This window comes from Zonotrichia leucophrys, chromosome 6, assembly GCF_028769735.1.
Source record: "Zonotrichia leucophrys gambelii isolate GWCS_2022_RI chromosome 6, RI_Zleu_2.0, whole genome shotgun sequence".
NCBI classification, from domain to species: Eukaryota; Metazoa; Chordata; class Aves; order Passeriformes; family Passerellidae; genus Zonotrichia; species Zonotrichia leucophrys.
The window spans coordinates 29116599-29140928 of record NC_088176.1 but is presented as its reverse complement, the minus strand read 5'-3'; the positions used below and the strand labels follow the sequence as shown (position 1 = coordinate 29140928).

The window sequence follows — 24330 nt, the reverse complement described above, 5'->3', positions numbered from 1 at the left end:
AATGACCAGAACTCCTGAAATAAACAATAAGGAATAAGATGAATATGCCTAGCCAATGTTTCCCTTTATATTAAAATAATACAAACTGCCCCCCAACTACTTAATGGCAGAACATGTAAAATGTCTATTAACTCTCTCATATAGTTTCTGATAACATCCTTGACTGAAGAGCAACAGGGGTAACACAAGATACACAAGCCTGTTTATCAGGAGAGTGCCAAGGAAACAGTCTTGGAACACAGATTTAGAATCCATGTGGCCACGCAAAGGAGAAACTGAGGCACGAGCCAGCACAATGACAGCTCTCACAACAGTCACAGGACTAGAACAAACAGTTAATAAAGATGAATTCTACTCCACTCATTACACCTCGCTCCTTTTCATCGATTTCCATCCTTTTTGACAACTACTCCACCAGCAATGTACTGACTGGGCATATTTTATGCACAGCCATCTACTGTGAAAACCGTATCCTAATGAAGAATATCAGTACAGCAAAATGAAATAAAAACCAACGAGATCATACTATTGATTTTCTCCATCCACACAGACCAGACCTAAATTCCCTTAGCTTGAAAAATCTGTTGAGATAACTCTCCAACACAGCATGATTACATTTCATTTAATGACTTTTCTGAATGCACGATAGGTCCTGAAACAACTCCTCTTGTTTTTCTGAGTATCTTTTAATAAAGTTGTCCTAAATGTGTTTTGATTTGACACCTAAACTGGTTACAGTAAAGCATTTTTTATTTTTATCATACATTTTGTTACATTAGAGGTGAGTATTACTTTATAAATAATTCATTTAAAGGAGCTTCAGTTTAACAGCACCTAATAGACACAGTCACTTAAGGCAGCACACTGGCAAATTCCAGATTTAAATCAGAAGCTGATCTTTCTTCACATAAAAAAATGAAACTTCTCAGAAGAAAGCCTCAGTTTTAAGAAACTCAGGCGTAAGCACTTAAAAATGAAGTCAGTGTGTGCCAACTACTGACTTTTGTACTAATTTATTATATTGCTTGTTTGTGCAGGAAAGGGATGAGATTTGTTTCAACAGAAACTAGAAGAATTAGAAACGACTGTTGCTCCCTCAACAATTTGCTGTGATAGAAGCTTTATTTTTCAGGTCAGCGCTCTCCATTTTTGATTGCTCAATGGGAGTGCCACAATGGCTAAAAAAAGAATGCTCTGAAACTTCAGGAAATAGAAACTGCTGACTACCTGGTGAAGGAATAATGATTTATAATATATGAATAGGGGCAATAATTGGATAGCAGGCTGTACTCAAAAAAGCCTTAATTCACAGATCTGACATCAGAAAGTCATAATCCATCGATCTAGCATCAGAATGATGGATTATGACTTTTTGAGAACATGTAGATATGTCAGCTTCATGAGCATTCCGGGAACCGTACTCCAAACTGTTTTACTGAGATCATTTGAACAGTTGCAGCTTTTTCCAATAAAGCTGATGCACTAATATTTTGAAATATAAAAGTTCTGTTGTTTTTTTTTTTCTTAATCCTAAAAATCCTCCAACTAAATATCACAGGTTGCCATAACTTGAGATTGAAGATTTATTTTTTTTTAATTGCTTCGAAGTTGTGTGATTTTCTAACAGACATGACAAGAAGTTTAAAACCTAATTGCTTTTTATGTCAAAAAAGTTTCCTATTCGAGTTTGGAGGCAAAATAAACAAGGTGTTTTCTTTCAGGAAAGAATTGACATATTCTATGCATGTTCCCCCCCAGTCTACTTTAGAAAAAGTTATTATGTGGATTTAGATAGAATCCTTTATGAAAATGAATAATACTCTTGCAATGCTTGAATACCTAGAGGTTGAAATATATTTTTTATACAGAAGCTTTTCACATTTTAAATTTTAAAAAAAGACAGTTGGAACTTCACTCTTCTCATTAAAAAAAAAAACAAACATGGGCTAAGGTTATTGAATAAAATATTCACAAAAGTTCCAGAGATCATTTCATTGAGCACTGCATACTTATTTAAAGGTAAACCAAAATTTCATTCATAAAATTCCATTGCAAAATCTTCCACTGGCTTTTCCCTATTACAATTAAGTGAAACCACCTCTCAATTAACTGTGACATTAGACTAATTCAGGGGCTCAGATGCGTAAGACCTCTTCCAAAAATGCTTTCTGCTTCAGTGAAGTGTTGAGAATAAAAAGAAATCTAAAACATTAAATCCACAATATTACTAAGTATTTTCAATGTATTCTCATATTAAAACTATAAAAAACCTGTGACTAAAACATCTTCCAAAGGTATAAGAACTTTATGTTATACAAGCAACAAGGGCTAAAGGGCAAAGGAAACAAACCAAACCAAGCCAGGGTTGCATATGTCTTTATTTTTTTTTCCTCTGGAAGTTCATTTGTCTGGGAGGTTGAGTTTCTCCTTCTCTAGTTTTTCTCACCTTATTTTCCTTCTTACTCACAAAATGTTCTAAAGGGGGCTTATTAATAAAGGAACTACTTAGGTGAAGTTTTTATTTGATACCCCCTCCCCCTTTGGTCTGTTCCTGAATAAAGGTACCACAGAGGAAATGTCACAGGGCTCTTTTATAATGGCTGAAATAATTTCTTTCACTAAGTCCTATGTATACATTAAGTAAAGACATCCTGGGTCCAGTGTCAACCCAGATTTCAAAGCAAACAATAACAACAAGACCAAAGGAAGGGAAAAAGCTGCAGGAAAAAGAATGCACTTTTTTAGAGCAGACAGAAGTGATTTACTTCCTTTTGACAACTAAATATTAAATGGCTAATAAAAAAATCACTGCCATATTCCACAAACTCCTTCCTGTAAACACACCTAACATTCATAAAGGTCTCACATAAAGGAATGACATCACTGAAAAGCAACTACTTCTTTAAAAGAGCCTTAAGCAACAATCACACTGCACAAGTGACCAAAAGAGAGAGCACCTCATGCCATTAACTTTTCTGGGGAACTACCACTGGCAGGCTGTAATTACTCACTTGAAGGCAGTCATGAGGACACCATGCCCAACTGTTCTCTGCCTGTGATTTATATGCCTGAGGTAATGACCAGTGGCCAGAATATCAGTGTGGCAGTTCCCTTCAAAGAGCCCGTTGTGCAGCACCAAACCAGGTTCACTATTACTTCATCACCAAACCATCTTCTACCTGCATTTTCCTTGGATCCTTTTCCACCTAAGTATTTAACCAGCTCAACTCATTAAGCTCATGCCATCGAATGAGATCAAGCAGGAGGGTGGCTACAACCTTTCCAGACTGAAAAAGACTAAACCCTTCGGACTGCATACAGGGGAAGACACTTAGCATCTCCCCATTCCTCCCCCTTTTTGGAAGTGTGCATTAGTCCTACCCTTTTCTCTTGTAATTGAACTGGTTGTTTCCTTTCTTTGTCTCCACTGACACCACTAACTCATTTAATGTATGTTATGAAGCACCAGACAGATGTTAAGTTTCTGCCTTTAATGATGTGTGCTTGAACCAATGACCTTGAAGTGCAAGGCACAATAGATCTTTAACCATTCCCTCAACAGCCAGGCCTTTATTCATCAAGTTTATAAGCAAAACCTGTGTGCAAAAGGAACACTTACTCACTATTACGGTCATTCTGCTGGGGCGGTACATTGCACTGAAAGAATATGAGTTATAAAGTGCATGGGTTAGTAAAATTTAAATCAAGCAAATGTTTAATACTGAGCCATTTCATCTTTTTCCAAAGTTCAGCAAATTTAATACAAAGCATTGAAATTGCACTTCAAGCCCTAAGGCTTGCAATGTTGGAGCCTGCCTGATTAACATAATTAAAAGAATAGCATAACTCAAAATTTAGTAAATAATTAAATATATGCAGACCTATTGTTTACTTCCAACTGATAGCATGATTTTACCTAAAAAATTGCACTGTTTCATAGCTGACAAGTTGCTAGAGCACATCCCATTTTTCTTGCTCTGCATATGATTCAAAAAGCAGAGGTTAAACACAGAAATTAAAAAAAAAAGGGGGAATTTTTTTTTTTGGTCACAGTGGTGCTTAGTTTTTTCCTCTCCTTTTTTACAATAAGCAGGTGTTGCTGAAGAGGTGAAATAACTCATGGTAGGAGGACATTGAGCTTGAGAAGGGTAGGAAAATGCTTCCTTGGAAAGAATTGTCCTCTCCTTCCCCAGTCACTACACATCTTGTATTGCATTTTCCTACCTTAGCCAAGATCCGGCTTGCAGGATAAGCCAAGCTATATCCATTAGATAACTGAACATACACAGCTTGTGAGACCTGATCCAGAGGACTGCTCAACAAGGGCAAAGCTGACAATTTTATGTGGCATAAAATTCCTGCCTTACACAGTGCTTGTGAGCCACACTCACACCTGCATGGCCACAGAGGGCTCCCAGAGGTCCCAGAGACAGATTTTATGGGATGAAAATCTTATTTTCTTGACCCTGAAACCACAGAAAAAGTGCTTACTTTTTCTGCAAATGATGTCTGCTTATCTTTCTCTCCTGCAACAATTCTGCCTTCTCCTTCAGCCACCACGCTGATCAGCAGCCCCTCCCAACATATGAGGTGGAAAGCCAACGACAAAATTAAAACAAGTTGGCAAATGTACCTATATATACATATTTCATGTTAGCACAGTTATGCTTCAGAAATTATGGCAACAGCAATAGAATTCTGCTGCTGTGATCATGGATAATCAAAGCAAGTGAAAAAAAAAAAGCCAGTGCTGAAATATTTTCAAAGGTATGAAAGTCTTTACTGTTGTGTAATTTAAATTTACTTGCCATCACTTGAAATTTCCTTTCGTCTGCGTGATTAGAATTTAAATGTTCCCAAAGTACATTAACAAATATAATTCCCGTTATATTGCAGATATACTGCAGCAACCTCCTCTTAATGCTGAACACTAACTAGGCTCCTTAATTCACTACAGAAAACACAAAGCACAATTAGTTAAAATGTTTTCAAATGAAGTCTTATTTGGGAATGACCCACAAGATGAACCAATACAGCACTTTCTACTCTACTTACACATACACACATACACCCACACATCACAAAATTGTAGTAGTATTTTCTACAGCTGTAAATATGGGATGTTGCATTACGGAGAGTGTTTTTAATGTAACAGCTTTCAGTTTGAGGCCAAATTTTGCACATTACACACCACGGTAATATACTGTTTATTTTCCATACAATCCTAGCAGTTCTCCTGAAATTACTTGGGGCTCAGCGTATTGAAGAAACATGAACTGAATGGTAAATGTTAGCAGCTCACTCAAAATGTTATACTTGACAAGAGTAACAGAAGGACAGACAGACCTTACAAGCCTTCTCATGCAATATCGCATGAAAAATTTGTCTAAAAGTCACCATCCCAAATTCTTTACTTTTCAAATTCAAGATATTTTTGGTAAATAGAGATTACTGTTCCCTGAAGACAGAGTTCCAGAGCACATTAATGTCACATCAAAGATTTTATGCAGCCTGAGTAAATTGGATCTTAACTGGGAAGTAGTTGGCAGAGTCAACCTGAAAGCCAGGCAAACATGAAGCTACAACACCCTGCTGAAACAAAACTATTTATTGCAGCATTGGTCAAGTTTACTGTACTTTTCATGAGCAGCTTTAATTTTTCCCCACCATACTGATCTTATCAGATGTGACAGGCAGAATCCTCTAAATAGCACAAATCTATAAAAATGACCTTTTATGTAACTGAACTCCACAGAGCAGGGTTTAGTTTGTTAAGTCATGCTACCTTTTCATTACTCTTTGTCCATTCTTCTCCAATTGATTTGGTGGAAGGAGAAAATGAAAATTTAAAAAATCAAATTCTGTATGTCTGTATAGGTTAGAGCTATTGGTACCTATCTGATTAAGCAATTTATTTTGCTACTAAAATTGCTAGTATGTTAGCAGATAAATGTTAAGGAAGAAAGCAGATTTGTCTTCTTAATTGTATTGGTTCACTACAAAATGAAACAAAACCAACTCATGTTATGGTCTGGAAAGCCACAAATGTATTAAAATGGCAATCAAGCTCTGAAAAACTTTAGGGCTTAATTCCCAATTCCTAGAGCAACTCAGTCCCCTGTGTAACACACAATGCCCTGTTGATCATTTAATGTATAACCTTTAAACTTTCCCATTTCCCAAATAAGCTTTCTTACCACAGACTTCTACATTTTTTCTAATGCATATGGTTTGCTGCTTATTAGTTTTTGTAATGTTTCCACTACTATGAAAGAAAGAAAAAAACCCAGCAATCCAGGAGACAAAGTCTCATTTTATCTTACACTTGTCAAATATTAAGATTCTCCTAGCCTGTCAGATTTCTAAGCTTGTCCAATGTCTTTCATTTGTATCCAAAATTAATAAAGTCTATCCATGCTGTATGATTTTCCAGTTGCTCTGATTCTGATTATGCACAATAATTTGTAATTTAAATTCACAAAGATGTGCCAATGTAGCAACGTATTTATGTTGTCAGTTTTAAAGGCTTGGCCTTTTTGACTCTGATACCAAAGCCTTGTTCTTTCCGCCCACTATAAAGTTCCAGTAATGCTTGGACTGACCAATTACTGCTGGTAATTTGATTATGTACTCTCTTTCTTTTATTATTTACCCATTTAACTGAGGATTGATCAGAACAAAGAGACAATTAAATATACTGCAATAAAACCAGTATGAATAACAAGAGTAGGAACTGAAGACAAACCAGCAGTAGTTCAGAAACACAGAGATAAGACTGAAATCCTGTCTTTAACTACTCCTATTGTGTTTGGCCATGTTAGGGTTGCAAAGAAAAGGATATTAATTTCATATTCAGTAATTCAGAGAGCTCTATTTGCAAGCAAGGAGGAAGGACAAAAGATAAAATCTGTGTAATGGTAAAATAAATAACATTTGGATCCTTATTTCCACCTTGACAATTTCTTGATTTCTCAAACCAAACATGATTATTAAACAGAAATTAATGGTTCAGTGCACAGTTCTAGGCATGCAGTATTGATAGACTCAAGGGGTCATTCTCAAAATTGACAGAAACATAATGACATTTTTAGAAATTCCACTGCAGGGCACCACAGTGAACCAATGGTAGGATTACTTAAAAAAAAAATAGTGAAAAAAAAGACACACAAAAAAACCAACCATCCCCTCCTACCCCCCTCCCCACCCCAAAGTCAGCTACCTAGGCTCTAGCCCTCACTTTATTTTAATCTAGACTTGCCAGGACAACAGTAACACTAAAAACTGACAATAGTTTATTGTGAGAGTAACACTTTTCAATACTTCATTGGAAATCTGACCATTACAGGTAATTTAACATTTCTCCAAAAGTAAGTATTCAACTACATCCTAATTCCTGATGAATACAAAAAGATGGCACATCTTTCTTAGAACAAAAGAAAATCATTAAGATCCTAAATGTATAACAGATAGAGACAAAAATGATAAATGGGCACCATGAATACAAAATGAATGCTAAGAAAAACGCTGAGGGAATGTAAAGTAGATATTCAAAGTAGAATAATCTCCAAGGAACATCCTTAGCACTCTTTCCTTTTATTATATAAGAGTACTATATGCATTGTTTGCAATGTATTGCAATCTTTTCACAACACACAACATCCAGTAAATCTAGAAATAGACCTGAATTCCAGGCTGTTAATGCCTGAAACTTGTCCACAGCCTTGATCAATGCAAAATTCAAGACACATCAAGCACAGGATGTTCTCACAACTCTGAGACCATATTTGGATGGCCTTCTTATAAATGAAGCATGCAACATTCATCTTTATCACTTAAAATCTATGTCATTTCCTTAGATTGTGTTCACAGGCCAAATTTGATATGCACAGTCAAAATAAATGACAGTGCAAGTGCACAGGAGATATTTTTCCTTACCTCGTATTATTTGAATAGAACAGAATCAACACATCAAGCACAGGAATTCTAACACTAAGAAAATAGTCATATGTGTATCAGAATGTAATTCATGCAGAATGACCTTTTCTGTGGAAGTAGTAACAATATTTTCTGCAATGTATATTTACAATATTATGGGATTCTTGTAGAACCAAGCAAGAAGTCAAAAGGACCACTTGTCATAAAAGTGGAAAGCAGAATGTTGAGGTATTTCAGCCAAAAACATCTGTATTTGTTTAGGAATTATCCTGGACACAACACCATCTGCAATGTTACCCTGCAGAACCTACATGGGCTCTAGCATAGGCTTTGCAGTCAGAGGACAAAATATGAGGATGAAATCAGCCTAAAAAAAAAAAAAAAAGCTGAGCACTCACCATATAAGCACCTTAATGTCAGCCAAACAGTCTGCCCACTCTAACAAGTAGGAAAGAGCAAACAGTAAGTATAAACAATTAAGTATTTATCCTCTTTGCTTTAAGTTGGCCAAGAGGAGATTCAGGATGAGTTCACTACCCAATTTTCAACAGCACACATGGAAAGCCAAACCAAAAAATATTTTAGATAATAATCTTAACTGTGAAGAACACCAAAAGGCTCCAGCTGTTGTGTTTTCAAGCCTGCCCTGAGATATTCCACCTATCTGATGCTTTCTGAGTGCTCAAAACACATAATGAAGTCTCAGCTTCCACAGAAACACAGCGGATTTGTGGGAGACTCAGGCAGCACAAGGTTAGTTAAGGCTGATGGAAGAGGCAGATGGGAGCCCACTTCCCAAATCAGAAGAGGAGAGAGTGAGGCTCAGTGGGCTGGAGCTGGTGGGAGGTGGCCATCAGCTCACACTGAAGAAGGGATTGGAAAGACAGAATTTCCACCTTGCTCTGTCGCTAGCAGCCTGCAAATGACTCCAGGCTTGGGATCAAATGGTGGAGGAAACTGTGCAGACAGGAGAGAAAGGGGCCAGAGCCCTGCACTGCCACATCTGGGCTACCTCACCCTGATCTCTTTGCTCACCAGGTGCAGGGGAAGGAGTATACACCCAACATATTGGGTATGTATAGGCTCTCCTTCCAGTACCATTTGGCAGCTTATTCCCATATTTCTGGTGCCTTACAATATTGACAATATTGTTGCAGTATTGTATTCAGACTCTCATGAAAGAATCAAACATTATGCTTTGGATAAACTCCATCCCTTTGCCAAATGTTTTCCTCATTTAAGCACTAATAAAAACATTTTGAATGATTACACTGAACCTAAACGGTGCTGAAGTCTTCCAAAAGTCTAGCAAGCTTCAAAGAACAAATAATAAAAATGCTGAAGAAAACAGTTGTTTTGTTAATATTCTATTTACACAGCTGGATCCTTCGGAATTTTATCCATCTGTATATTTAGTAAGCAAGGCAAATTAATGCTTAGAATTGCCATTTCCTCAGTGAAAAACAAACCATTAAAATGAAAAGGCTCCCCCACAATCTGTCTCTCTGTGCCCCATTCCAGATAGACATGCTCACCTCCCCCGTAGCCATGAACCACGAAGTAACTGGAGAGGATTCTTCACAGACAGATGTAATTTATAACAAAGGCAGGAAAAGGCAACCCTAACACAGAGCTTGCTGCCCTTCCTATAAAGTTCACCTCCTTACCAAGAAAAAGCAGAGAATAATTTGTTTGGTTTCTGTACTCAACTCCTTTTTCTTTTATTGTGAAAAGTTTCCATTGTCCTTTTATGTTTTGATTATTGAGTAAGTTTAGAGACTTGCCAAATAGCCCTAGATTGTTAACAGACCACCACTATTTAACTCTGAATGCTTTAACAAAATAAAGGCACAGTTCACATTAATATTCGATGCCCTCATTTTATTTATTATCTTTCCTTTGAAATTTAAACAATTTTCTTAGCTAAGGTTTATTAAATGTAAACCTAAGTAGCAATATAAGTTACCTCAAATACCAACCAGACATCCTATAAAACTTAGCTTTCTAATGAGTAACACTACATTTTGCTGAGCTTAGCATATCTATAGGAAAACAAAATAATGTTTTATGAATTAATATTCAAATACATCAGATTCAATATTCAGTAAAAATACTTTATGTTGAATCTTATGACAAGTTGTAAAATTCAAGGTGGAATTAGAAGACACAAACTTTCTGGTGCATTTTAAAAAGGAACTTTAAAGGATTGTAAAACTTGTCTGTTATTTAGACTTGGATTACATTTGTCCTCATAACATCAACTAAATGGATGAAAATTTATTAAAATGTATATTGATTATAAATCATCATAGTAAAGAAATGTCATGCTATTTATTTATATGAATAAGGTCAACATGTTATTCATAACATAAGGTCACAAGATGTATGAATTTGATACTTAAATATTCACCCATGGGGATACATTCCCATGAAATATAACATCACTTGCCCATTCCACCAATACTTTTATGAATGCAATTTGATTTTCAAGATGATGAAAAGCTGCAGATAAAAGTAAGGGGTACAAAACAGTTGTTAATTGTACTTTAAGGTCATGGATCTCTGTCAGTCAATTACCATAAATTATGCAGGAAATCTTGGAAACAGGGCAACTGCTCTGGGAAACCAGTCTCCAGTAAGTCAAACTGTACAGGCACCAAAATGGTACCTTCTGGCAAACAACTTTAAAAAGGGCAGCTAAATTTGAACCACCGAAATATAAACAAAATGTGGCACATTCTTGAATAACTCCTTGATGCCTGCTACTTTACATGGAAGAGTTTGACACTGAAAATAGCACTGTACTGCAGCAGACATAATGCATTGGGCTCAAAATAAAATGTGTCTCTACTTTTTTCAGCAGATTCCTTTCAAGTTACGTTCTTTGAACTTCCTAAAGTTGAGTTATTGCGTGAATAACTTTCTGCCAATGTGCCAGCAGTGACCTACCTGGCTCTCACCAGCATATGTACAAAGCCCTTCCAATGGTTTGCCACATTAGCTGATAAGAATCCTGTTTTCTAGATTCCTGTCTCCCCAAGCAAGCTGAGGACCCCTAGACTGTGTGGGTCTTGCTCCAGCAGAGCCAACTATGCTGTATGGCACCATGATGGAGCTGGGGCTCTGAAATCACTTTCAAAAGCACTGCTTTTGTGTCAGGGAGTTTAAACACAGACATGTAAGAATAGCAATCCTCTTAAGTGTTTATTTTTTTTGTTTTAAACTGGAATTAAATCAAATTGCAAAATTCTCAGATTCTCCTATGAAACAAAATTACCGATCTTTGCTCAGCTCCCAGTACTTTTTTTCATGCTGGTCAAGTTAAACAAGTAGAATTTGCAAAGGGCATCAGAGTGAGGTATTCTGGAATACTAGAATAGTAAAATAAAATTCATATCCTAATAGTCTGTCCTCAGCTACTTTGCTTAACCACTTAAAAACATCTCCAAGTCAATACATTTCTGCCAATCTCAATGTCTTCTATTAAAATTTACATCTTGATTGATAACCATTTTTAAATGTGCTGTAGTCTTCTGATAGAGCACTTCATCATTTGGGTTATAGAACATTCTGATGAATAGCAGAAACAGGCTGTCATTAATGCACTGACTATCCTTCCAATCAAAGCCTACAATTCCTAGCTGACCTGCATTCCAGCAAATAAACAAGTCATTACTGCTCTTATCCCAACTATGTATGCTTACATACATTCAAACACATACACACAAACACACACACACGATTCCATACATATGGAAATCAAGCAACTTTCTAAATAAATAATTAAAAACTCATAGAGCACATCTGTGTATATATTAATTCATGCATAGTTCCAGAATTGCTTTCCTGCCAAGAATGAAAGTTTTTTTCCCCTCTCTCTCTCTAACATCATACAGTCAAAAAATGTGATGCTTTGTCAGTTGTACAACTAAGTAAATTGATCATGAGCCTCTATTTTTTTTCTCTAATATCTTTTTCATCCTCCAGGGCGCTGAGCAATGTGACCCCAGTCACTTCTCAGTTTAATTCTGTGTATGTGAATAGGTCCATTGAAATTAAAGCTCCCAATTTTTTAAGACTGGCTGGGTCAGAACCATGGTGCTCAGCACACTGAAGGCACAGCCCATGTCAGCTATTTGGCACTTGTCCTGCCTGAATTCTTTTCTTTCGTGACTTCACGCATGTTACTGAGTTAAGAAGCAGGCTTGTTTTGTATTTGATGTTTCCTAAGAAAATAATTTAAAAAACGTTTTGTTAATCATTCTCTAAAGCCTTGTAAAAGTACTCAGCACTGACTTATGAGTTCCACCAGCTCTCTGGAGCTCTCACCAGCTCTTAGGGCAGAGCAGTTCAGCTACCAAAATTCGGGAATGTTAAAAGTTCATTAGAAGATCATCAGCATGTGACCTACATGGAAATTAACTGCTAAGCATCAGTGCAGTCCCCTACTGACAAATGAGTGTACCAACACAATCTTTGGAAAACAAAGGCTGTTTCTACTAGACAACAGATGCTTAAATATTTGAAGTAGTACTGCATACAATTCCAACAGACTCCACTTTTAATTCAGACTAATCACAAGTCCTTCAAGATCTCTGGTTACAGCCATAGAAAGTCTCAAGATCAAAGAGCTGGATATCTGTGAATTTTGTCAAAAACCCACTGGCTCTCCAGCTGCTTACTTCAGTAATCTGGACTTGGGTATGGCACACTTCTGTAATGGACATCAAAAATTTCCCTTCAGACATCAAAAGACTGAGTACCAGTTTTAAACATCCACAATCAGAAAATAATGAACCTACTCCTGAAGCTGTAGTTTTGATCTTCATAACAGCAAAGGCTTGAGAAACATGTTTTGAAGGAAAAAACTAAATAAGAGCATGGAAATAAAAGAGAAATGGAATGTAACACAACATCAATTTATCAAAGATACATGATGCCAGACTAATTTCATAGTAAATTAAATAAATAATTTTCTAGACAAAAGCAATGTGAGAGACATGATCAATTTATGAGCAGACAGGAATACCACACAGATGGGACTGAATGCCCTTGAAGTCTATTCATTCTTGTATTCAATGACAAATTGGGAGGTGACATTGTGGGGACATCTTTTTTTTTTAAAGCCTATAGTGCACTGGGAGTACCTCAGCTAGAAAATACAATAACAAAGGAGAACTAGAATAGCAGATGTACAATGAGATAGGCACACGATACAGGTATAAAACACTTCTAGGACCTATCATGTAGGCTATTCCCAGCAGAGGAAAAGAAAGCACAATTGATATTTTACAAGGCCTTGCTTTTATCTCAGCAACAATATTATGTCAGTTTGGTCACTTATGTTCTAACAAAACTGATTTAAAGTGGAACAATTATAGAAGAAGGCCAACAGGATGACAAGAAGCTGGTATGGATGTAAGCACATGTGTATCAAAGTCTACCTTTAAAGCAAAGATTAGAGAAGGCTGGCTTTTCTAGTCTAGCTGAATGAAGGCTGACAATAAGATTGCTGTCTCTTTGTGCACTAGAAAAATAAACACTGGGGATGGAACGAGAGCTAAAGGTCAATACCAGCACAAATTGTCACAAGGACAAATGCACATAAGCTTGTCATGAATACACCCAGACCAGAAACTGAGGTTTTATAACAATAACAGAAACCAGGCATCAGGGCACTTCCTAACTGAAGAGCAAAGACAAAAATGAAGTTAACTTTTTAAACTGGAGTTTGACAGGTTTATGAAGAGGATTATGAATGTTTCCCTAAGAGAAAGCAGCATGAGAGTTGACAATTGAAGACATCCCTTCCAGTCCTATGTTCTTCTTGATGTCTTTGCCATGGTGATATTTAGAAAACAAAGCTACAAAACATCAACTCACTGGTTTTTAAGCACTAAAAATATCTGAAACCTCCAGGCTTTGAAAAGCACTCCATTAGCTGGGGAATGAGTTTCTGTAGTGTGAACTGATATGCTTATGGAAATATTCTGGTTTCATACATCTCTAAAATGTAGTTCTCAAGAAGTCATGGAGCAAATTCATTTAAACAATGATTGATTAACCAATCTAAATATGCAACACCTAATGAGGATTTCGTATCAAAGTCCAGTCCCAGATTTTAGGGCTTTTGCCATCAGAAGAAAACAAAGCTTTATTAGCTTTCAAAAAGCATATTCTTCCTATCCATCTCCTTAAATTCAAACAAAGAAGGGATTTTGTTCAAACTTAAAAAAACCCCCAACCCATAACTGGATAAGGACCAGACACAGCCCAAATGCTTAATGCTTCAGAAAGTAGGGAGTACATAGAACAAAAGCATTAATGGAAACCAGTTTGGAACTCTAAGTACAGAGGATGATATCTAGTGACTGCTATAATACTGAATCTGCACTGCCATTAAATTTAATCTTTGATATTTTTATTGCAATCTGACCCACTATGACATCTCTAAAGAAAATTACATTGTACACTACTATTTCAAGAAGTCAAACTTAGCTAGTCATCTGGGCCATAAAATAGCAGATTACTCCATCAGGCTGGCTAAAGCAACTAGGAATAAAACTAGATTTACCAACCACATTATTTTTATTAGGAAATGTTTCAAAGCAGACATAATCCCAAAAGACCTTAGCCTTATACCATCCAAAAATACAAAACAGAGAGGAGCAAAAACCATGAACCGCAGTATAAGGTACAATTTGTAAATGAGAGAAAAAAAATTGCCAGATATTGTATAATATCCTATCAAAGTAAAATATATTAACTAAATGTAGAAATAGAGAAGAATTAACTTCTACACAATTCATGTATTAACAATTTAAACCTTTGTTCTAAGATCTGACGTGTTAATAAGAATTGCTCCATTGACTCCCTGAACATCAATATTTAGTCTGTACTCCTTTTGCTTTCCTTGAAATTGCAAGCCAATATAGGTGTACTAAATCACAGCTAGAGAGCAAAATGTCCAGAACAGGCAGAAGGGAAAAAAACAGTATCTTTAACAGCAATATTCCTGAAGAACCCTGGTATGGTAGCACTGCTTGCATTTTATTTTGGATCACAGCCACAGAACAGCTAAAGCACAGCTTCTTCTGTAATCATTCTAAATGGGGGGAACTGCTCATAATAGTAACAGGAAAAAAAAGCAATGAATTTACTTGGCAATCTTAACACTTCTCAGCAATTCCTTGTACCGTCATGTTTTCTAACAGGTATTCATGCATACATAATATATAGGTCTTTGTAGATCTGGAATGAAGGAGAAGTAAGGGATTTGATAGCTAGAAAGGCAAGTTTTAAATTTTAAATACTGTCAAAGTAGGTTAGAAGTGTGATGCGTGTTTTATCATCTAACCAAGCATTCATGTCTTTCTGTTTTAACCTTTTTTTTTTCCTAGGCAATACGATCACCTTAGGCAGTTTGAGGTTTAAAGGCTTTAGCCCATGCAAAAAAAAAAAAAAAAAAAAAAATTAAATTAGCCTGGCATTTTTAATCTTTTTTTAAGACTTGAACACTGTCTGTGTTTTACAGAGGTGGCTTTATTATGCTAGCTGCATCAAATGCAGAATATTAATCAGACTGTGAAGCTCCACTAATTATGTGCTACATTTAAATAACTCACATTTTGTTAAGTGGCACGACCACAGATATTGTATGCATAATCTGAGTTTTGAGTCATTTCCCTTTTCTTGTCTGATTTTATTCCACACAGGAAATGACAGGGTCATTTGAAAATAACTGCAGTGAAAGATCAAAAAGGAAACTTGATTGAGAACACTGTATAATTGCCTGTGCTAGAGAAAAAAAATTCCAATGACTTTACAACCCATCGCTATAAGATTTCTTTGGAAAACACAGACTGTGGTTTCCCTAAAAGGATATCCATTACAACACTGAGTACAGCTTTTATTTGTTGTAGCTGTATCTCTTTTAAAGCAGCAGATCTTCTCCTGAGGGTGCTGGGCTTTTACTCCGTAGGTAATTTTTTCGGTGCACATACTCGCTGAGCTAAAGCCATTTCAGTGGAAGCAAATCAATTCCGTTGAAGCAAGTCATTTCACTGACTCGTCTCAAAGTGTTCATTTGCAAAAGGAGATAATGCTGTAATTAAGCTCTTGGAACACTGCAGTTCTTGTTATTTGGGCAAATCTGGCCATTACAATTTAGAGTGTCCTGTTCCAAAAGAACAGGCTTTTATTGCTGGAGCTAAAGGAAAACTTCTTAGACATTAGCTGCACTCAGCTGAGAGTCAGGATCAGATCCAGCTTTGGGCTGTGGTGTGTCTGCAAGGGCATTTTTTTTTTTAGTAAGACACTGGCCTACATAACAGGACAGCAGCCAAACTTTCAGCACATGGATTTCCCAGTTGATCTCCCATTCCCTGAGCAGATGCACTGCAGAGCAAGTGACCCCAGGTGTGTCCCTGCCACAGCCACACACACCAAACCACGGCAGCCCAAAAAACTGTTCATCTAAGGGACTGCAAAATAGAAGTAATGATCTCTTTTATGCATAAGAATTATTAAACAAAACAAAGTTACAGCAAAAGAACTTGAAGTCTATGCTGAGTTCACCTCTCCTCACATTTTAACACATAAAGCAAGTGCAAATAATGCCATAAATTTGTATGTCCAGCTTCAATACCTTAAACTTTTACTTATTGAAGAACAATGCATCACCCTATCAAAATGAACTCTTAACAGAATATAAGTATTGATTTTCTTGGGTGTTGGAGTGTAGTTGGACAAATTAAAAGCTCTCTGCCATGTAGCTCAGAATACAAAACAGATGGATTGAAGTGAAGTGGCACCATAGGTAAGAGAAGGCCATAAAGGAGTTACAGTTAAAGATTGTCATGCAGGGCTTTGTGACAGTTGTAGCTGCAGACAGCACTTGTTGCTTGGACAGATCATCACTGAAGTCATTCCCTGAAATCCACTCCTACCATTGCCCAGAGGTGCTGGTACCCTCAGCAGAGGTGGTGCTCCCCCAGAGTCTGCCCAGGGCAAGCCCGGTCCTGTGGCTGGGACTGCGCATGATGATCTCACCCACCCAGAAAGGTGACTTCAGAAAACACAAACACATTTCCTTAAAGCTAGTCTGAAACCTTCTAAGATTCATGATTCAAGTTTACACAAGAATTACTTAATCAAAGCCCCATTAAAATCGATTTTATCAATTAAGAAGTGCTAACCACCCATTGATCTGATTACCTAACACAAAATCCCCACCCTAACATAGTAATGCTGAAGTTCTGCTCCACCTTTGTATTGACAGTTTTGTCACCAATTTCATCAGAGTTGGAATTTTAACCCACCTTGCAAATGACAAGAATAATTTCCAAATATTTGTATCCATGTCAAGAAAAGTAATTTTATAATATGGCTACTTAAAAGCAACATGGAAAGCAATTATCCCACATCACCAGAGTCAAAATACCAGCTGAAAGCGTAAAGGAATTTTTCCAGTGCGCTAATTTTAACTTCACTGTGTACTGATAAGCTAAAATATAAGTATCAGCAAAAATAATACACTACTGTGCCCCTCTGGGTCATCAGTTGGTTCCTAATAAAAATTTAAAATGGAAATATTTTTTAATGTATAATAACAAATATCCTCATAAGCTAAAGGAAGGTTTATTTGATTAATTGAATCCGTCCATTTGATTAAAGGCCATGTTTTGCATCAACACATTCTTACGTAGTTTTTCACACCTAAGTTAGAACACATCACAAAGCTCATTGTGATGCCAACTCACTATTGTTAACTGAATTATTTCAAAATGCTCAGTTTCTAGCTTGTTTCTTTCTGTATAGTCAGTATAATTAACTCTTGGTGGCTACAGAAGCACGTACAGAACTCTGTACATGCACAGATGTCTATGAGGACTGTGGCCAGACCAGCGTGGCACAGAGCATTTTCTGATTTTGATTGCTGATTTTAAAGCAGAGTCAGACTCACGTTGCTAATTCAAATTACATGCATCAACTTACAAATACCTACACAAAAGTGTTCCTGATTTAACACAACTAACGACTTAACCAAGCAATGCATTTACACTTTTTTGAGATCCCAAATTAATTTTGAATATGAGGATCAAAACATCTTAACTTGCACTCTTTAATCAGCCGTTTTACGTTAGTAATGCAGGGATGTTGACATGAAGTTGCTTTGAGCAATATAAAACATATGCCATGGTGCACTCGTTAAGGAACTCTGCATAATGAGTTCCATCTATATAAATGACTCACCTCATTACTTAGCACAAGATCTTCTCTACGAACGTGGAAAAGGTATTCATATGCTTTATAGTATTGGAATAAGCTGAAAAACAACATAACATAGACTATCAGAGCTGTAAGTTTTTGGAAAGGTAACAATATTACAAGTTTTCTTAAACTAAGAGGTACCCTCCAGCATGGTAACAGTCCAAATTTTAAAAAGAAACAGTTGTTTAACTTCAAAACCAACAAGCAGCATATTCAGTTTGCAGGATTTATTATCAGATGGCTGTAGAAAATACAGCGTGATACTTAAAAATACATCCACTTAGTCCTTATGAAATTGAACTCCGAGAAGACAAAGTTCTCCCCTGAAAAAAGTAATTCCTGAAACACTTATCACCAGGATACTTATGCCTTTATTATCAGCAATAGCAGACAAGAAGGAAACAAAGCCAAATCAGCTTTCAGATTCTGGGATGGGCTGCCAGTACAGGGAGAAAGTTTGGTCTTGGAACACAAAAACAATAAAGAATAGAAGTATTTATTCTCTCAAGGTCACTTTGCAAAATCAGCGTAGTATTTCCTCAAAGAAAAACTAAAAAACTAGATTAACACACAGCAGTTTTGTGTACTACAACAAAAGCAACTTTAAATAGACTTTGTCAATGGACTAAAATATTCCTTCCTTAACATTTATGGCTTTCCATTTCACATGTTTCAAATAATTTTGTTTCCTTTTCTAATGATCAATGATACAGCATTTGTTTAACCAAAAGTTTTGTTTGTCATAGTCTGTTACAATTAGTTCTTCTCTTACAATCATGATACAGAACTCCTGGCTTCTGTCACATCATTTTGACATACGATTTCAAATGTTGCTCTGTGATTTCATACCAAGTCCAGGCTGAAGAAGGATTCCAGGAATTTATTGCTGTCCTGCCTGCTGTATCCATGAAAGGTACGGCAATATTTGCAGGGAACCTCTGTAACTGGTTCCTGTGCTTTCTGCCTAGGGACAGAACCCAAGTTCTTTTCCTGGGACCCCCATCAGTTGGGTCAGCAATACCTTTGGCTCGGTACTGGCAAGGCCCACGTAAGAAGTCTGGCTGCCCTCAGCTGGAGGCTGCCTTCCCCCAAAGCCAAAGCACACAGGCAATTAATTAAGTTCTTACAGTATTTGCAATTTCATTTAAGTACATTTTTATTGCAGCACTTCACCAAAGAATTCCTGACATGTTTCAGGGGAAACACAGAAATTATGTTTAAAGAGAGTTCAGGACTTAACCTGGAAATGACTCACACTGATTTATGTAAATATGTGTCCCCTTTCATACACACCTGTAATTTGGTAAAATTCTAACAGGGATTATTTGAAAAAAGACAAAAAATATTTTATGAACATCCTAGACACACAGGGAATAAGACATATATCCTTCCAATTGGATTGGCAGAAATTAGTATTTCAAATTTGTTCTCTTATCCTAGTGTTTTTGAAATAAGCCAGATTTGCAGCACCTAAAAGTCAGGTCTTTTCTTTCCCCTCCCCTCCAAATGTGTTATGATATTGTTCATGGACTATGCTACAGGTTCATATAATTTAAAATATATACCCAAATGCATAAGTAATAATTTCTGGCATTTCTGAATTTTATGTCTTTATTTTTAAAAATTTCTCTATGCAACCTGGCACCCCTAATCCTGTATGAAGGAAAAAATTTCTCCATTTAATGGTCTTGAAATCAAATTACATAAATCAGACATCAGCATTTATTTAGAAAAACAGTGTAATTTTCTTTCTTCTATCAGACATTACACAAAATGCCCCTTTTTGTTTCAATTTGCTGTGAACAATTTAAAAATTCCATACCAGTTTTTCTAGCAATTACCCAGAAATAATTTTACTTGTGTAAGTAATATTGTTAATAATAGGCCCTCTTATGATGTCATATGAGAATCTGAAGGTGATTAACAATGACATATTTCCCCAGCTCCACTGCTTCCTGAAAAGAAAATGTCAGGAGCTACGTTGATGTGTGTTTGCCCAAGGAGACAAGATAAAAAGATGATAACTGTCACCTTCCACCAGACCTGAAGGTGTCATTATAGTTGCTGTACAGTTTGTGCCAATGTGGTTAAGCATTTGTCCCTGTTTCCATTATAAATCCCATGGGTTTACAGCTCATCTGTAAAAATGTGATCTGAACTACAACATGTCACACTGTCTTGAGTAGAAAAAAAGCTACAGGCTTATCATTTAAAATTAAACAAGAAAAAAAATGTATTGAACTAATACATTAATTTGAATTGTAATAAAACTCAAACTATTTCTGAGTTAATAAAGTTTAAAATACACCCATTTAAGTGTGCAAATTCCATTCTTATTTAGAAAAAAAATCCAGTAACTGAAATTATGGATGGCATAAACTGGACACATATGATACATTTTACTGTATGTGTGTACATCCATGGCATCACCACAGCACCCATTTGTAATAAATTAAGCAGTTTGGACATAGAACCCATATCTGGTGGCCAAAATACCATTCTGCTGCAAAAGTTTTGCAGTTTGATTGTATTTCTGCCCAGCTAATACTTTGGTTCAAAGGAGGATGGAGCACCTAATCTCTTGGATGAAATTCTTCCGACTGTGAAGGAATTACTTCATGGACAAGATATCTCTCAATGGATAATTTACACAAGAGTTATAGATGTGCTGTTTGGAATGAACATTTGTTCCATATAAATACACAAAAGACAGACAGGAAGGCAGAAGTAAAAGGAGTTGAGACATCTTAAATGCCAAGTTTCCTTTTAGTTTAGGGTTAGTACTTGGCAGGACATTATTTTGCCTGACTACAGAAATTTGAGATTTAAAGAGATGTTCCCATTTCTTATGAGAAGAATCTTAAGTGTTTTATATTTTCCATGAGAAAGAAACAAAAGAAAAAAAATCAGAGAGTAGGAGAAAGAGACATATTTTATAGCCCGACTGTAAGAGAAATTACATTTAATGGGTTTTAAACCCCTGCAATGGGTTTAAATCCCCCTTTAAATCCAAGTACTCTAAACTGGAAGGCTAATGGCTACCCTAGTATTTTGCCTACCCTCAAGAGAAAATACTTTTCTGCATTCAGGAAAACATCCTAAAAACTCCCACCTTGCTGTGTTACATTTTTCCTACAGAAAAGTCAGAAAATTCCCAGCAAATCTAGATATGGATCAGCCATGACCTTACTAAATTTTAATGTCCATCTGCTGCAAATCCCTCCACCCCCACTTGGGTCAGAAAATGGGCTGAAGGGCTACAGCTGCAGTACAGTAGATGAGCATATACTACAGGAGTAACTTATTTATTTTCCATCTCCTTGCCCCGACACTGATGAATGGTTGAACAGCTTGAGAACCATTGTGTCCATCATGTACTGCCAACAGGGGTATGTCAGTGCAGCCGCTGCCTGAACCACAGCAGTGCAGTGGAAATGGGGTGTACACAGGGCTATACAGTCACAACTTTATACAGGGCCGTTACTGGTGCTATCAGACTCAGTATTTTTCTCAATAATGAATGTACAGCTGTTTGCATCTCTTTCTGCGTCTCTGTTTAAAAGCTGAGACTTGCCACAAAACCTTTTCACGTACATACTGGACTTTTGCTGATTTTGAAATGCAACATTTTTATGACTCCTATATGACCAGAACCTCAATTCTGTAAGTACAAAACTTTAAATCACTTCAGTCCACAATAACTGTCAAGGCTATACAAATACTTAGAGTAACAGAATCAAGATAAGATCTAAATAAGATAAATAAGATCTACAATTTTATTCAGATGGAATCTAAAAGTAGCTCTTAAAAGCAAAACAAGATTATTGCCCATGCATCACTTTGTTTTCTTTTAGCACATCAAACAAAACCCTAAAGGAATATTTTCAGCATAATCTTATATTTTTATAAACTTCCAGTCCAAATTTTTTTTTGGACTTTCACATCTGAGGCCAGATCTTTACTGCTCCTTGCATATTTTTCTTTTTCATCATTTAAAGTTTGGTGTTTGCAGTGTGTTGGCACGGTAGGAGGATATCCAGTAAAATAAGAGCAAAATACTACTAGTAGTAGTGTAAATATAATAATAATTTTAAAATTGTTCATGTTGTTGTTCTTATTATTGCTGTTTTTTTATCAGTCATTTTCTCACTATATTAGATTAATGAAATAAAAACAGATTCTGTAGAAATAAATACCTGGAAAACAAGAAATCAATGATTGCTTTGCCTTGGTCAACGCTGAATAAATTCACGTCACCTCCTTCTTCTGACTCAGTTTCTCTTATTCCAGTCACTGCTTTTTCAAGTTCTTTTACGTTGTCTCCCAAGGTCATACGTCTGACTGCAAAGTAATCCCAAAGAACAAAAACCATGTATAAACACGACAAGGTGGGATGGGAGTTTTTGGTCCATTTTAATTATAAGACTTCTTGAAGTTTTAGTTATGATCTACCACTGAAAAGCCAACAGCAGTCAAATGCTTCTATTGCCATTATTCTCATCCCTAAAGTGTCCATTAAAATTCCACTAAAAAACCACCACTCTGCCTTCACAATGGAAGGAACACAATAATGGGTGTTCAAGATACTACAGCTTCACCTTACCTGTGCTGAGAGAACCACAGGCAGAATAACACGCAAATTTGAGAGGCAGGGTATGTTTTTCTTTAAAATAGACTACTTCTTATGAATTGTAAAAGATTATTCTTCTGACCATGCCCCTTGCAACATAAGCCATTAATACAGGAACAGATATTAAAAAGGGTGAAGAATATTTTAAAGTGTTTACAGTCACAACAGATTAAACATATGCATAAGACCCTGCATGCATCATCAAACTTGGAGACATTTTTGCATCTTTCCAAACCAGATAATTACTTTACATTTTTACCAAATCAAAACCAAATGCCACAACAGGTTGGAATTAGAATTTAAATTCTGTTTGATAACTGTCCTTACAAAGAGGACAATCTGAAATTATCAGTGCTTGCTGAACCCATAAAAAGAAAGGATTCATCTTTATGATTTGCACACAGTGCCTGCCATCGCTAGTACCATGGGAAGTTAAAAATAAAAAAGCTTCAAATACAATTTATTCTTTTCTTTTATGTCTAAAAAAATCTACAGAAAAAATGGGGAAATATCCACCAGTGGTGAAATAGATTTATTTTCCTCATTGTTTTATGTCTCTACTGATACACTCCTTGGGTTTTTTGTACAGAAAGCAAATTAAAATACTTAGAAGATTTCTTTACTTTTATAGTTTTGCCCTTTAGTGGTACAGTAATCAAAGGCTTGAAAATTCCACCTCACTTTTCAGTAAGAGAGGCAGCACAATATAAATAACCGTATGGGAAGGGACGAGAAAGAAACAAAGAGAATGCAAAGGAAACAGAAGCCATAGGAAATGAGGAAAAGCAACAGAACCAGAAATATATTTGTAGGGAAGTGAAGGCACATAACAGATCACCCAGGCCCTGAGTCTGTTGCCAACTCATCCAAATTTTCTTTCCTCTGCACACCTGATTTTCAGTCCCAACCACCTGTCTCAGGACTCACGCAGCACTTGTGTGAGGTAAGGAGTACTTTACCCTCGATAGATAGAAGAGAATCAAATCATGTAACTCATTCTGACTCCCTATCAAGCAAAGCCTCCAGTCTTCCTTGCTGCTTTACCTGCCTTAAATGCATTTCCATTACCCTCCTTCTCTAAATCCATTCTTTCTGCTCAATGCTACTCTTGCCATTATGCCCAAGTCAGTTTAATTCTCCAGGCTCACTGGGTCCAGTGCAGGGAAAAGAAAAGAAAGTCATCAATATAAAAGACGTTAGAATTTTGCTTTCAGTTGAAATGTTTGGTAATTACAAGAAAATTCATCTCAGCCCTGGGCTGTGAAGCAAACATAAGAAGTTTCCTGCAAGCATTTAAAAACTACATTTTCTTTCTCTAAAAACCATGTATATCTTAGCCAAATCTTAATGGATTTTCACAGGACAGCAAAAAGCAAATTCACAATATTTGCTTGCCAAATCTTTATCTTTACTTCAAAGCACCCAGGCATTTGACCTCTTAAAAAAAAAAAAAAAAAGACACAAAATAGTTGGGTTGTTTTTTTTTTTCCCCA

General features: G+C 36.4%; 1 protein-coding gene across 1 annotated transcript in view; it reads right to left on the bottom strand.

The window, feature by feature from the left end:
• The window catches only part of CABCOCO1 (ciliary associated calcium binding coiled-coil 1), a 51031-nt gene that overhangs the window by 15495 nt on the left and 11206 nt on the right, over positions 1–24330 (bottom strand). Inside the window, exons 4-5 of the mRNA XM_064716527.1 lie at positions 22404–22548; positions 18190–18262 (exon numbers count right to left, since the gene is read on the bottom strand). Of these exons, the coding sequence (XP_064572597.1) occupies positions 18190–18262; positions 22404–22548 (218 nt within the window). The remainder of the gene's footprint in view (positions 1–18189; positions 18263–22403; positions 22549–24330) is intronic.